Here is a 14,183-nt window from a genome sequence, read left to right on the forward strand (position 1 = left end):
AGTTCTCTCCTACTATCATGTGGGTACACTGCACTCAGATTTGCCAGGCTTAGCGGAAAGCATCCTGGTTCACAGAGCCATCTTGCTGGCCCCTCAATCTTCACTCTAACACAATCAATGTCTATAGAGAAATTTTTATGGGCCAGTCATACAATTTCCTCTAAGTCATACCACTGGATTACAAAATACATGTATTCTAAAAACATAATTTAAATAAATTTGTTATCAACCAAAGGTCTATGAGAATCTCCATTTCCCAACCTAAATTTTTTTTCAATCTTTAACATTTCATTTGCTCCTATTTAACAATGGGGGAAAGTTAAGTTTTCCTTTGATTACCAACCTGATTTGTAGTTGTGTTTTTTAAGACAGAGTCTCACTATGTTACCCCATCTCACTTAGAACTCATACAAAAACCAGGCTGGCCTCCACTTTCAAGAGTCCTACCTGCCTCTCTCTGCATCCCCTCAAGGCTTGTGCCCCCTTGCCTTCACAAGCAGGCCTCAATCACATCAGTGTATCTTTCCATTGTACTGTGTCTCATGTTTGATTGAAAAGCTGGACTCCGCCAAGCAGCGGTGCACGCCTTTAACCCCAGCACTTGGAGGCAGAGCCAGGAGGATCTCTGTGAGTTCAAGGCCAGCCTGGTCTACAGAGCGAGATCCAGGACTGGCACCAAACCACCCAGAGAAACCCTGTCTCAAAAAACCAAAAACATAAACAAATAAATAAGTAAAGCTGGATTCCTCAACAGTTAAGCGTACATACTGCTGTTGCAGAGGACCGGAGTTGGACTCCCAGCAACCACATCAGGCAGCACATGATAAGCTACTCCAGCTCCAGGAGATCCAATCTCTTCTAGTTCTTTGGTGGGTGCCTTCACTCCTCTCATTCACTCACACAGGCAAATATACACCATTCTGAAAATCTTTTTAAAATGTTAAATCTTGCCGGGCAGTAGTGGCGCATGCCTTTAATCCCAGCACTCAGGAGGCAAAACCAGGCAGATCTCTGTGAGTTCGAGGCCAGCCTGGTCTACAGAGCAAGATCCAGGAAAGGTGCAAAGCTACACAGAGAGACACTGTCTCGAAAAACCAAAAAGGAAGTTAAATCTTTTAAAAACTGAGTTGTGGTTTAAAGGAAGAAAAGCTGGGTGTAGTGGCGTATGGCTTTAGTACCAGCACTCGGGAGGCAAAAGCAAGTGGATCAGAGTTTGAGGCCAGCCTGGTCTACAGAGCGAGTTCCAGGACAGGGAAATCTGGTGTGGGGGAGTAAAATTTTGGCTTTGAGTTAAGAAAGACTGACAATTTCTGAAATGACCCTAAACATCTTTCTGCTGTTTTGTACTATGCATGTATGTGAGGCAATATTCTCAAAATTGTGATTATAAAAAAATCAAACTATTACCGCTGAAAAACACAAAAAAATGCTTTATGTTCTACATATCCAACATTAAGCCAAGACTTAACTATCTGTATAAAACTAGGTATATATCTATATGGTTAATAGGCAAATTAGCTTTTGTCTCTAATAAATGGTAAAATCACATGCACAGCAAAGAACTTTAAAATAAACTCAAGATTTAACATAAAGTATTTGTATGCCTAGTTTTCACGTCTCTATGCTCTGAGGTCCAAAGTAGAAAAGTTAAAGAAGCCCTAATCTGAACCAGGAATTCCAAGATGCGCTACCCAGACCAGCAGCATGACAGTGCCTGAGAACCTGAGAAATGTAAGTTCTTAGGTCCCACTTGACAATTGTTTGTGAAGCCCCAGCAATGTGTTATACAAGTGTTACAAGTGGTTCCTCATGCTGGGGTCTGAGAACCATCAACCTACTCAAATTCAGAATAAACACACTCAAAGAGTTCTCCTGCTCACAGATCTAGTCTTCAGTGGAGGGTTTGGGAAAATTATTGATTAAAAAAAAAAAAAAAAGTCAGTATCTTGGTCCTTCTAGAAAACAATCTACAATAAAGCAGGATTTTCAGTTTACTGTCTACAAATAAGGAATACAAAAACATGAAATGTTCACAAAACATCTTCCTTAAAAGCACCCAAAGTGAACTGCATCAAAGCTTTGAAATCTTTCATTCATACAGCTTACCTTCCCCATTCCCACATGGTACTACCACCTATCCCATTTCATCTTAGCAAAAAAAAAACCTCATATTACAATACAGCACCAGGGAAAGTGGACTCAAGTATTTGTGGCCCCATGAATAAACTCAAAAACAATTTCTATCGATGACGATGAAAATGTTTCTATTTTTGTCTGATCTCTAAATATCCTGTAACATATTCTCTTCCTAATTAGGACACCAATGGTTCTAGAGTTTAATCAAGCTTTCCTGCTATTCTTTACTCACACAGTAAAAATTGGCTAATAATGAGCCGTAGAGATGATGCTCAGGTGTTAAGAACACTGGATGCTCTTCCAGAGGACCTAAGTATGGTTCCCCACATAGTGGGTCACAACCATCTCTAACTCCAGTTCTGGGGACCCAGCACCCTCTTCTGGCTTCCACAGGTACCAGGCAGGCATGTGGTGCACACATACATGCAGTCAAAATAAATACCCACACATTATAAATAAATAAACGTATAAACAAACTAACAAACAATTGCTCTTCCAGAGGACCTGATTTTGGTTCCCAGAATCCACAAACCTGTAACTCCAACTCCAGGTGACTCTCACACACCTCACCTCTGCAGGCGCTTGCACTCATGTGCATATATCCACACAGCCACAAAATTAAAACTATAAAGACAACTTACTAATAATTTACAAGGTGCTGAAGCAACACTGCAGGAAGTACAAAGCTGCCATGTTTAAGGAGTTCGACATTAGAACTGAGCAGGAGTAGTTATCCAAGCTCAACTACACCGGTTTTTATACCCACCTTCTACTTAGTAACAGACTCACTAAACTTGGCCAATTACATGACCACACTGAGACAACAACAACCCAGGAATTGGTCAAGAAATCTGAATCTTACAGTCAGTCAATCAGTCTTAATGACACTTCTTACAGGTTACATGGACCACTAAATGGTTTTGGGTTTAGGGGCTTAAAGCAGCTTGAATCAAGAGTCTGACATCTTTTCTGAGAGAATGGTTACCTCACCTCACAGCCTACATATGACATCTGAGCTGTTCTTAGAAAGCAGTTACCAAGTTTGTTTTCTCTCTATGACTAACCACCACGTTGTAAGATTCATCATGCTGAGGAAACTGGCATTCTTTTAATCTCTTGTCCTTCCAAAGGCCACCAAAGTTTAACTGTTTTTGTGCACTTTAATAGTACAGAAAAATACACAGTAAGTTTTAACTCAGAGGCTTTTTTACATACCCCTAAATCCTTCCCACTGTTTTTTGGTTGGTTTAGGTTTTTGTTTTGTTTTGTTTTGTTTTGTTTTCCAACCACAAGATAAACAGATATTCTAAATTGGCTAAAAGGAAAAAGAAAAAAGCAGTATCTAACTCTGCTTCAAAATTGTACCTGTTTACCTCATGATTCCACAACCCTCAATTTCGGAGTAGTACTACATATAGCATATCAACAAATGCCTTTACTGAGTTCATTTTTGCCACCATAGAGCCAATCACTGCACGGAAATGAAAATATAGCTAAATAAATGAAGTGAATGAGTCAAGACTTCAACAAAATACAAGCAATTACTCCAAATTACTCAACAAAATAGAACAAAGGGTACAAAGATGAAACTACCATATGCAGGAGGTGTAATGTCAAGTTATAGGTGTGTTAAAATAGCAGAATGAACAGAGGGCTTCCAACACTGGTCAGAACTCTGGTCATCTGTAAGCTGCACTGGGTGCCCATTTACAAAGAAGCAATCTGCCTCTTCAAAATTGGTTTATCCCATACAATCAAACCCTTGCTTCATTTCCAGACTTTCCAATGACTTCTGGCTGCTAAAATTACCACCTGGACTACTAATACTTATGGCATTTGATATTCAAGTGTGCCACAAAACACCATAGCTCAAAACTACTCCAAAAACTACTTTAAATGCACTGCTTCTTGCAAAGTTTTCCTGGTCTTTCATTTAAGCCACAGTGCCTGTTTATGGAACAAAACCAGAAAAAGAAGAATATTCTAGGAGCACACTTCAGGGAGATGGTGCTCACCTAACTAACACTAAATACACAAGAGTTTGAAAGCCCCCGTATATGAAAGAACATTTGCTAGTACTCAAAACTGAGGCTGGGTGGAGTGTTGCTCCAGCATACATTAGGCAATGGTTTGGAGCAATGGTTTTGATCTCCAGACTACAAACAACCAAAAGAACTGTAACTACTTCTTCAAGTCTTTATTTGCTCTATAGAGCAGACATCGGTGAACCCCTAGGAGGTGCCAGGTTGTGTTATAATAAACACAGGAAAACAAAACGACAAACAAGGTGACAACAGAGGAAGACTGGCAAATCAAATGTATACAGCTGAAATACACACACACACACACACACACACACACACACACACACACACACACGATAGGACAAGTGCAATAGAAACAGAAAATAGAAAAAGTCATTAAAGGAAAATAGAGAAAGACCCATGGATGTATGAAGTAAAATACATGGTCCACATTCAGAAAACACTAAACCATTTTGTATGGAACACATATGTTCTGTATAAAAGGCAGATGGGGTAGTTGCAAGAACTCCTGAAGACAGACACAGGAAAAGACCAAACCACAAAATCTTTGAGATACTCAGGATTTAGATTTCCTCCTAAAAGAATGTGAATTAGGGGCTGGAGATGGAGAGTTGACTCAACAGTTAAGAGCACTGGCTGACCTTCCAGAGGACCTGAATTCAATTCCCAGCAACCACATGGTGGCTCACAACCATCTGTAATGAGATCTGGCACCCTTTTCTGGCCACCAGGCAGAACATTGTATACATAAAAAATAAATCTTTAAAAAAAAAAAAAAAAAGAATGAGGGCCAGGAGATAATATGAAGTAGGATTTTGTGAGTGTGATCTGTGTGGCGCCTTTGGGAAACTCTCAAAACTCAGCTTTTCAACCTATGAATTAAATTGCCTTTAAACTGCTCAAATGGAGACGCAGTCCAGGAAGAAGGTATATTTGTCTTATGTACACAAACATGGAGGTGATGAGAGATTAATAATGATGGTGAGTGGGACTAATAACAGTCTCTGGGAATGCAAACATTTGGAAGAGAAAGTCAAAGAATATAATGATGGACTGAGATGCTGTTCAATTGCAGAGCACTCGTCTACAGGCATGTGGTCCTGCAGTCTATCCTAAGCACCTAAAGAGTTAAAAAGAGGTTAGAAGAAACAGGGTATACAGTGGCACAGTCCAGGTGTGATCCATTAATCCAGGCAAGGAGGCTGAGAATCCTGAGTTCAAGACCAGCATCAGCCAGTCAATACAACCAATCTCACATTCCAAAACAATGAGGCCTTCTTCAAGGAAGAGACTGTTTCCACTTTAAACAATCACCAATGCTTATGTGTTCAGTCACACCATGTCCATCATCACAATTACTACACTTGGTTCTCATTGGCTACTGTTTCTTGGAAGGAGAAGTTCCCCATTTACTTATTAATCAGTATTTTGAAATAGCAGTGACTGACAAGCTCTGACAGGTGTAGTGAGTGGCACATACCAGAGACTGAAGCTGAGGCAAAAGAACTTATGATTCAAGGCCAGCCTAAGCTACATACTGAGTGCCAGGTCAGCCTGGGTTAGCTGAAATTCTGCCTTAAAAATTGAAAAAAAAAAAAAAAAAGACTGCTAAACAATACAGCTAATGAGAGGTGAGAATCAATTTCCTTTTATGACCTCTACAAGTTTCACACCTTTCAGTCCATTCATATAAACAGATAAAACTCTGATCTGTTATGGTGGCCCACACTTGTAGGCAAAGACAAGAGAATCTCTGACATCTTGATCTAATAACAGAGACTCTGCCTAAAATAAATAAATAAGTATGGGGGGGGGCAGACTGAAGACACAAAAAGGATATTCTGAGGGCAGCTGCTCAGAGAGGGAAATTCGGGTGGCCTGAGCATAAAATATCACTGATAAAATAAACAAGATCTGCTCACAGCATCATAGTTGATCTACTCAGCCTAACAGTGAGTGACGATGTCAGGAGCCCTCTCAAACAGAATTAAAATGTAAAGAAAACTAATCACCCCAATGATAAAACATAAGGCAGTATACAAGGGGCTTCTGGGAACATTCTCCCAATTTGAAGACTCTGGAACACCAAGTTACAACCGTGTACTTTGTAGAAGTTCACGAAGCATTTAAAAGTGAACACTACCCACCGGTAAAGCAAGGACTACTGTAGGTAGCAAAGACAATACCACAAGGAGGGAAAGAATGTACTGACAAAGGGACAAGAGAGAAAACAGGCCAGAGAGAAACAGAATGCTAGCGGCTCAAGTCCAGAACCCTACCCTGAGCACTTAGTCAAAAAGCTGGTCTGGTAGTTCTTTTGGTAAGCTACAGAAATACAGCAGTGTATGTATAATCTCCTATCCTGGTGATTAAAAACACATCGAAGGATGCTAACTGGCCTGCATTTAACATACTACATACAACTAAGTCAAGTACCTACCCTAGGACTGCAATGTAGACATCATCCAAACTAAAAGAGTCAAACAGCACACATAAATCTGTAGAGCTCACTCTCCTCTGGCTCCAAAAGCAGGCATCACCACACCTAACCAGGCTAATACAGACGGCAGCACGGTAGGCAGCACGGATAGAACGGCCTCCACCTGCCCTCACACTCCTCTATGATCATTACCACATTCTTCAGGGCATCATCCATCAAGAGTTGAAATGATCTAAGTTTTCTGTTTATGTATTTTCTCTTCCCTCTCTATAGTATTCAATTCTATGAAAACAGGAACTCTGCCTATCTTTGGACCACTGTACATACACAGAGTCTGATGGCTCTGTGCATAATAAAAACTTGTCAAGTTATCAGGTAAATTATCTACCCAGGTAATTTACTTTAAGGTCACCAAGTATAACCTAAGATCAAGTCAGTACCAATGAACTGGTAAGTTCAATACAGTAACACAAAATAAATTATTACTCAACTTCTGGTAAGAGTATTCTTGAAAACTCCCAGCTTGAAAGGAGCATTCAGCTCAAAAGTTTGGTAAGGTTTAATGATTTGGAACACAGAGGGAATTTTCTGAAATGTATTTTACAGAATATTTTTATGAAAGACAAACATTACAAAGAAGCCAATGTGACTCAAGGTGCAAAACCACAGTTGTGGATTCTCAGGAAATATGGGTAAGAGGCCTGGAAGTCTTACTATCTGAAATATATTGACAGATGCACTTTGGTTCCAGCGAAGATCATAACTTTATTGTGGTTTTTCCACAAAACTTCTCTAATGCTTAGGGACTTCTCAACAGACTTGAGTTGTCTTTTCACATTCATTGATACATAGGAACAGGATCATGTGTCTCTCCCACCCCCCTGCCATCTCTTATACATACAAAAATGTTCCTTATCTCCCCATCTGGCAAAGCTGGGTGTGGCACCATGGTGCAACCTTCCAACAGTCCACAACTACTTTAGGCTCCACTGTTAACTTTGCTGTGTATCAGTGAATATGATGAGAGGAAGGAAATCAACTGTCATGGTAATATTCTAAAAAACTGGAATGTAGTGACAGCTGCACCCTTTCAAATGACTTAAGAAAACTCACTTAATTGCACTCATAATGAGTGAATGTTATGATATGTAATGTATGCCCTCAATAAAGCTTTTTTGGTTTTTGTTTTGTTTTGTTTTGTTTTTTTGTTTTTCGAGACAGGGTTTCTCTGTAGCTTTTGGAGCCTGTCCTGGACTAGCTCTGTAGCCCAGGCTGGCCTCGAACTCAGAGATCCACCTGCCTCTGCCTCCCAAGTGCTGAGATTACAGGCGTGTGCCACCACCGCCCAACATGTTTTTGTTTTGTTCTGTTGTTGTTTTGTTTTGTTTTTGTTTTTGTTTTTTTGAATAAAGCTCTTTTTAACAAAATTCAGACTAGAGGGATCGTTCAATGGTTAAGAGCACTTGAGGTATTCAGAGGACCAGAGTTCAAGTCCCAGAATCTGTATCAGGCAGCTAACAACCACCTGTAACTCCAGCTGGTCCAGGGAATCTGATACCTTTGCTCACCTGCACATACATCACAACTAACAAATAATAAAAATAAAAGATAACATCTTCAAAAAATCAGTTAAAGACTAGAGAATGAGAAAGAATGGTTAAGAAAGAAAGTATAGACTAGAAAAGACCAGATTTAATAACACACACCTGTAATACCCAAACTAGAGAGACTAGCAAGGGCCCAGGAGTTCAAAGCCAGCCCAGGCTATGTAGTCAGTTGCAGGCTATTCTGGATCCTACCTCAAAAGAATACAGACCCATGAGCTAGCCATGAGCCTAGAGATGGCTCAGTGGTTAAAAGCACTGTTCTTCCAGAGAACCTGGGTTCAATTCCCACCACCCACATGGTACCTCACAACTGTCTGTTACTCCAGATTTGGGGGATCTGACACCCTCACACAGACAAAACACCAATGCACATTAAAATAAAAATAAATCAATTATCTTTGAAATAATTTTAAAAAAGAAAAAATTACAGACCCAACATGTACTTCATAAATATCTCTAAAATACAGACCTTAGCCCAGCCAGATCATTCACAAGTAATAAATGAACAAATGTATAAAGAGGTCTGCCCCCAGACCATCCCACTACTAGATCCCACTCCTTTTCCCTTGGGACTTTTCTGTCCCTTTCACTCTGCTCTATGCCACTTCACAAAGTCCCTATTCTAAATTAATTAACTAGCTACCTGCAGAGTTCAAAAGACTACTGTACATCACAACGGAAGTAAAAAGCTGGCAGCTGATTTTGCAGAAATCAGTTTTCCTTTTCCAAAAGAAATGGAGGGAAGAGTTCCTGCTAGTTGATTCCCAAGCCAGGCTGTTCCAATCCCATTTTACACACCTCTGGCATCTTTACAGCTTTGATTAGTTTACCTGGGTACATGCTCCACATCTTTTTAACACACACACACACACCCTTCCCTTTAGCTGCTTCTTTCACATCCTAGGAACTTCATAAATGCCCTTTAGATGATGGGTAGTATTTTCATACTTAAATGAGGGATATCAACCCTATCCCCAAAGGGCAAATAGCTCTGTGTCCTATTGGTCTAGCACTAATAATTTAAAGCTGTTTTTCCTGAGTTGACTGGTGGATGCCAGCAGCAATAAAAACAATAGTAATCCACAACTCCACAATAACTACTGGCCAGCTAGCCAGATAAGGCTGTTTTAAACACTAGCTCAAAGCAACAAAACCATGCGTCAGCAAACACACTATTTCAAAATTGCCAATTCTCATCTATTACTACTCACCATCAACCCCAACCACCAGGCTGGGCTGAAGTTCCTATAGACGTAACTCTAATGCCCAGTAGTGCCACCTGATTAATATACTATGAAAGAGAGAAAATGGCAAGATCCTATGAAATCATGGAAATATAAAAGTATTTACAAGAAAAAGGTTCAAGAGAAAATAATGTAATAGCCAATATTCCAAAGAAATCAAGGGATACATAATGGCTAGGAGAGCAGAACACCGGTCATATTTGCTTCTTATTCATGAAAACCATGAATAACACAGAAAAACAAAAATGTTACTTGCATTCCACTTAATGACTTCTGAACAGATCTAAAACACTGGAGTACTGGTAACAACCAAACCCAAACAACCTCTGTATTTTAAAGATCTTGCACCTGTGCACTCTGTATTCCGAACCTACTGAATGACTCACTGCATGAAAGCCCTGAAAGACAAACTCTCAAATATCCTAAAATTTCACTGTCATCTGTGGCTCTGAAAACTTTAGACAAAATATTAAGGTCAACACCTTTCACGTGTTTCCAAAAAGTTGGTGAGTCAGGTTTTTCAATAAAAGTCGAAACTGAAAAGCATTTCAAGATGAGATAATTCTTCCCAGCAATACATCAGATGTAAACTTTTGAAGCTGGCTGAAGTGTTCTCTTCACCAGCATGGTTCTCATGTTCTTACTAGTTTCCTGGTCATTGACTTGAACATCATCTACAGTAACACTCAAAGCAAAACCACAATAAAGAGCTTTGGCCTCAGAGGGATTCTACATGTAAAAAACATTACTCATAAATAATACACAGTTACTATTGATTTAAGTAACAAATACATTTCTAAACTTTCATGCTGCCTGATGGAATCCCCGATTTTAGACAGCAGAACAAAACCCACAGAAATGGGTTTTCCATTTAACTAAATTTATTATGATACAAAAATTTGACACGAATTTACTTTAAAAAAAAAAAAAACAACCTACTAGCTTAGCTGGTTGTAGTGACAAGTCTACAATCCCAGCACTCAGGAGGCTGAGGCAACAGGATTTCAGTTCCAGATTAGCTCCAAACATCGTAAATTGCTCTTAGGAGGAAAAACTACATATGGAGGAAAAATTCCAGTTCTTGAGTTTTGATTCAAAAGTCTCTTAAGAGCTAGTGAAATTCAAAAAGTCTACCAGTAACTTAACTAGGGCAATTCATTCTAGTTACAGACTTGCAGCTGAGGCTCCTTAACCCCCAGTGAAAGCAGAGCAGTGAGACCCTGACAAGACACCTCACTCAGAACATCCAGGTGGAGCTGCAGTCCCGCGGGATGCCGCCACCAACCCCAAGCACCTGCTGAAATGAAACTTTTGGCCGTCAACCTCAACTCCTGAAAGGTCCTAACCTCACTCTCACTTTCTATGTGCTCTGAAGACAGTCTCCTTATAGGAGAACAAGAACACAGTAACCTAACTCTTAGCAACAGAAACCCAAATAAAAGTTACAACACCTGAAGACTATAAAATCAGTTTTTACATTTTATCTAAGTCCATTTTAATGTCACCTCTGGAAGCAGTACCAACGCATTTGCTAACCAACCAACCACTCTCCTCTCAACATAAAAGAAACCCTCCCAATGTTTTAATACCAAACCATTACACAAACTTCAAAAATCAATTCATCCCAACATTACACACATCTCTTCACCATTCCAAAAACAAACAAAAACAAAAAACCCAGACACATCAGCGCCCCCCCTCGCACTTTTCCAACCCTCCAATATGTACCTTCAAGTCAAGTGCAAAAAAGAGATATTTGCAACTCAAGACAGAAAAAGGCACAACCTAGTCTTATTTGTACTACCATACCACCATTAAACTCAGGAAAAAACTAATTCCGGACAGACAAATTAAAACCACTCTGCACACAGGCAAAAACCAAAAGGTCCTAATGTCCTACAATCCATAGCAATATTCCCACTTCCTCTCTCCCTTCTGGGAGCCAATACCAACAAGCCAAAGGAACCAAGTGTCAAATAAATCCAGTGTGACTGAAACAAGACAAAAACCTGGGCAAATTCCCTCCCATAAATCCTTTATTTTAGCACGAGGCACTGCACCCAACTTTGAATGGCAAACAACCCGAACCACATACCCCCACCCCCAAATGCAGAAAAGGGGTCGTAATCAACAAGTTGGCAAGAGGGCGATCAATAATAATAAAAGTACGACTCCCCTTCTCCTCCGCACAGCACATAGATAAATAAAGCCAAAACAAGTCTTTCAACAAAAGCTAGCACACACGTCTTTTCAGTACCTGGTGGAGGTGCCTTTCCGCACATCGCAGATGCTGCATTTAAAGGCTTCGGCGCTGTTCCTGAAGGTGCAGACGCTACAATCCCAAAAGCCTTCGTCTGCGGCAGGTTTCGCTTGTCTTTTTGGCCTTCCGAGGAGTCAGGAACCGATGGGAGGATGGAGAGAGGAGAGAAACAGGCGCTGGTGAGCCGTCGTCATTTCATAGGAATCCGACGCTGGAAACTTCTCGCGGCGACCACCCATCTACCCCACTGGCGGGCACCGGGGCCAGAGGCCGCCGGGCAGCGCGGAGCCGTGCGCCCCCTCCGGCCCCGGGAACCGAGCGCCTGGCGGCGACGGCTCACGCGGGGCCGCGCCGGGCGCAGGAAGCGGGCCGACTCGTGGACGCGAGCGCGGGGCGGCGGGGGCGCGGCGCGGGCCGCGGGGCCGGATCCCGAAGGCGGCGGGCAGCCGGGACGGCCGGGCGGCGGCGCGGAGGAGGCCGGCGCCGCGCGCTGCCCGCCCCTGCTCGCGCCCTCCCGCCCGCCCCACCTGGTTAAATCTCCCTTTGTCTGGGCGGAGCGGCGACGGCGGAGGGCGGCTGAGGAGGAGCCGCCATGGCTGCGGCGCGCACGGCCGCCGGCCCGAGCGGAGCGACACCGCCTCCCTCCGCCCCCGGGTCTCCATCTTAGCGCGCCTCCCCCGCGCGGCCGCTCCGGCCTAGTCGCCGGCGTCCCCGCCCGCCGCGGCCGCCCTCCCCTTCCGCCCCCTCGGCGCCCGGCAGGTACCTGGTCGGGCTCTTCTTGTCGCCCATGGTCATGGACGGGCTGGCCCCCGGCGCCCCACAGCTGCGCGCGCCGCCGCTCAGAGGAGAAGCGCGGTCCGCAGCGTCGCGGAGCGGCCCCCGCCCTCCCGCGCCGCCCGCCCGCCCGCCCTCCGCCGCTGGGCTCAAGCTCCGGCCGCCGCCGCCGCCGCCGCCGCTGCCGCCGCCAGTCTCCGGACGAGACTAGTCCCCGCCAGCGCCGCCTCCGCCGAGTGACTGACGAGGGGCGGGGCCGGGCGCCGCGCGTCATGCGCCGGCCAGCCAATAGGAGGGCGACGACCGGCGCCGCGGGGGCGTGGCGTGGCGCGCGGGAGGGCGGGGCGCGGCGGGGGGGCGGGGCGGCCGGCGTGCGTGCCCGGGAGTGTGTGCGCGCGGGGGGGCGCGCGTGCCTGCCGGTGGCCCCCGCGGCCCCGGCGCGTCTGAGCGTGCGAGCCCGGCGGGGAGCACGTGGCCGTGCCCGCGGGCCCCCGCGGCTCTGTGGCGGCCCCTACTCGCCTCGGAGCCCTGTGCGGCCGCTGCTGGGACTCTCGCCCCGCAGCCGCTCCGCTGAAGTAGTTCCGCGCAGTTTGCGCGCGCCGCGGGGGGCTGCGCCTCGAGGCCCGCGTCTCCGGCACTGCCGCTTCTGCCACGCGGGGCTTTGTGGCCGCCTCCCCCGAGTGGCCCTTCCCGACGACAGCCAGCCCCGCACCCTTCTGGGCCCGGGCGCCGGAGGGAACTCTGGAGAGGGTGTGGCGGAGCCGCGGGCCCCCGCAGCCGAAATAGGGCGTTTCCCCGGGGAAGTTGCTGTTCAGATCCAGGCGACCACAAGCCTGCTTTCCAACCTCGAGCCGCGCGGCCCCTGCCTCGGAGAAATGAGGCTCCTAAGGCTCTTCCCAGGGAGGGCACTGTGGATGGAAAGCACGCTGACCTGTACCCCGCACTTAGGAAGTGTCTGGGCCCGACTCCATTCCCTCCGGCGCCGGAGGTTGGGAGGTGGGAAAGATCGGTAACCCTCACTTTCTGCCTTGCTCCAAGAGTGCTCTTGCCACGGGTTGTGTCTCGGGGCTCTCCACCCCCAGGAACTGGCCAGGAACCTTGGAGGGATGTCTGAAGATTAAAAGGAAGCCTCAGGTCGGGGAGGAACAGGACCAGTGGGTGATGCTAAAAGGTGGGGGCAGGGATGGGATGTGGAGGACAGATAAGAGCAAGCCCAGGCTCTGGTTGACGTGCAAACTCAAAAGTACCTTCTTATCAGGACTGGCTCTTGGGAGAAGGGCAGAGCTGGAGACCAGCTGGAGCTACCGTCGAGCGGGAACCAGGAAGTCTTGGGATCTGAAGGGAGAGAATAAAAGAGGGAGGCAATGTGACCAAGATAAGCCTGATCAGCACTAGATGTCCTCCAGGCAGGCACACCCAGAAGGGCCACGCTATACTGGTCAGCAAAGGTCAGCAACCTCCCAGGCCTGGGCCACTACTTCTTAGGGATGAAGGAGGAAGGATGGAGTCCCTGGGGCAGAGGGGCCAGAGATAGCCAAGGAATGTGCATGTTAAGGCATGGCCCAGGGCCAGCAGCTTTGGCCTCTAGGGTCGGCCTGGCATGCTTCCAGCACTCTGCCCCTGGTGCATTTAAAAAAAAAAAAAAAAAGTCTCCTTGGAGGGGGAGGCATGGAACCA

The 14,183-nt window shown here is 45.1% G+C and overlaps 1 protein-coding gene across 1 annotated transcript in view; it reads right to left on the reverse strand.

The window, feature by feature from the left end:
* The window catches only part of LOC118580539 (RING1 and YY1 binding protein), a 53,383-nt gene extending 40,774 nt beyond the window's left edge, over nt 1–12,609 (reverse strand). The window contains exons 1-2 of the mRNA XM_036182329.1: nt 12,496–12,609; nt 11,730–11,855 (exon numbers count right to left, since the gene is read on the reverse strand). Coding sequence (XP_036038222.1) covers nt 11,730–11,855; nt 12,496–12,527 — 158 coding nt within the window. The 5' untranslated portion in view covers nt 12,528–12,609. The remainder of the gene's footprint in view (nt 1–11,729; nt 11,856–12,495) is intronic.
* Between the last annotated feature and the right edge of the window lie 1,574 nt (nt 12,610–14,183).

This window comes from Onychomys torridus, chromosome 3 (assembly GCF_903995425.1).
Source record: "Onychomys torridus chromosome 3, mOncTor1.1, whole genome shotgun sequence".
NCBI classification, from domain to species: Eukaryota; Metazoa; Chordata; class Mammalia; order Rodentia; family Cricetidae; genus Onychomys; species Onychomys torridus.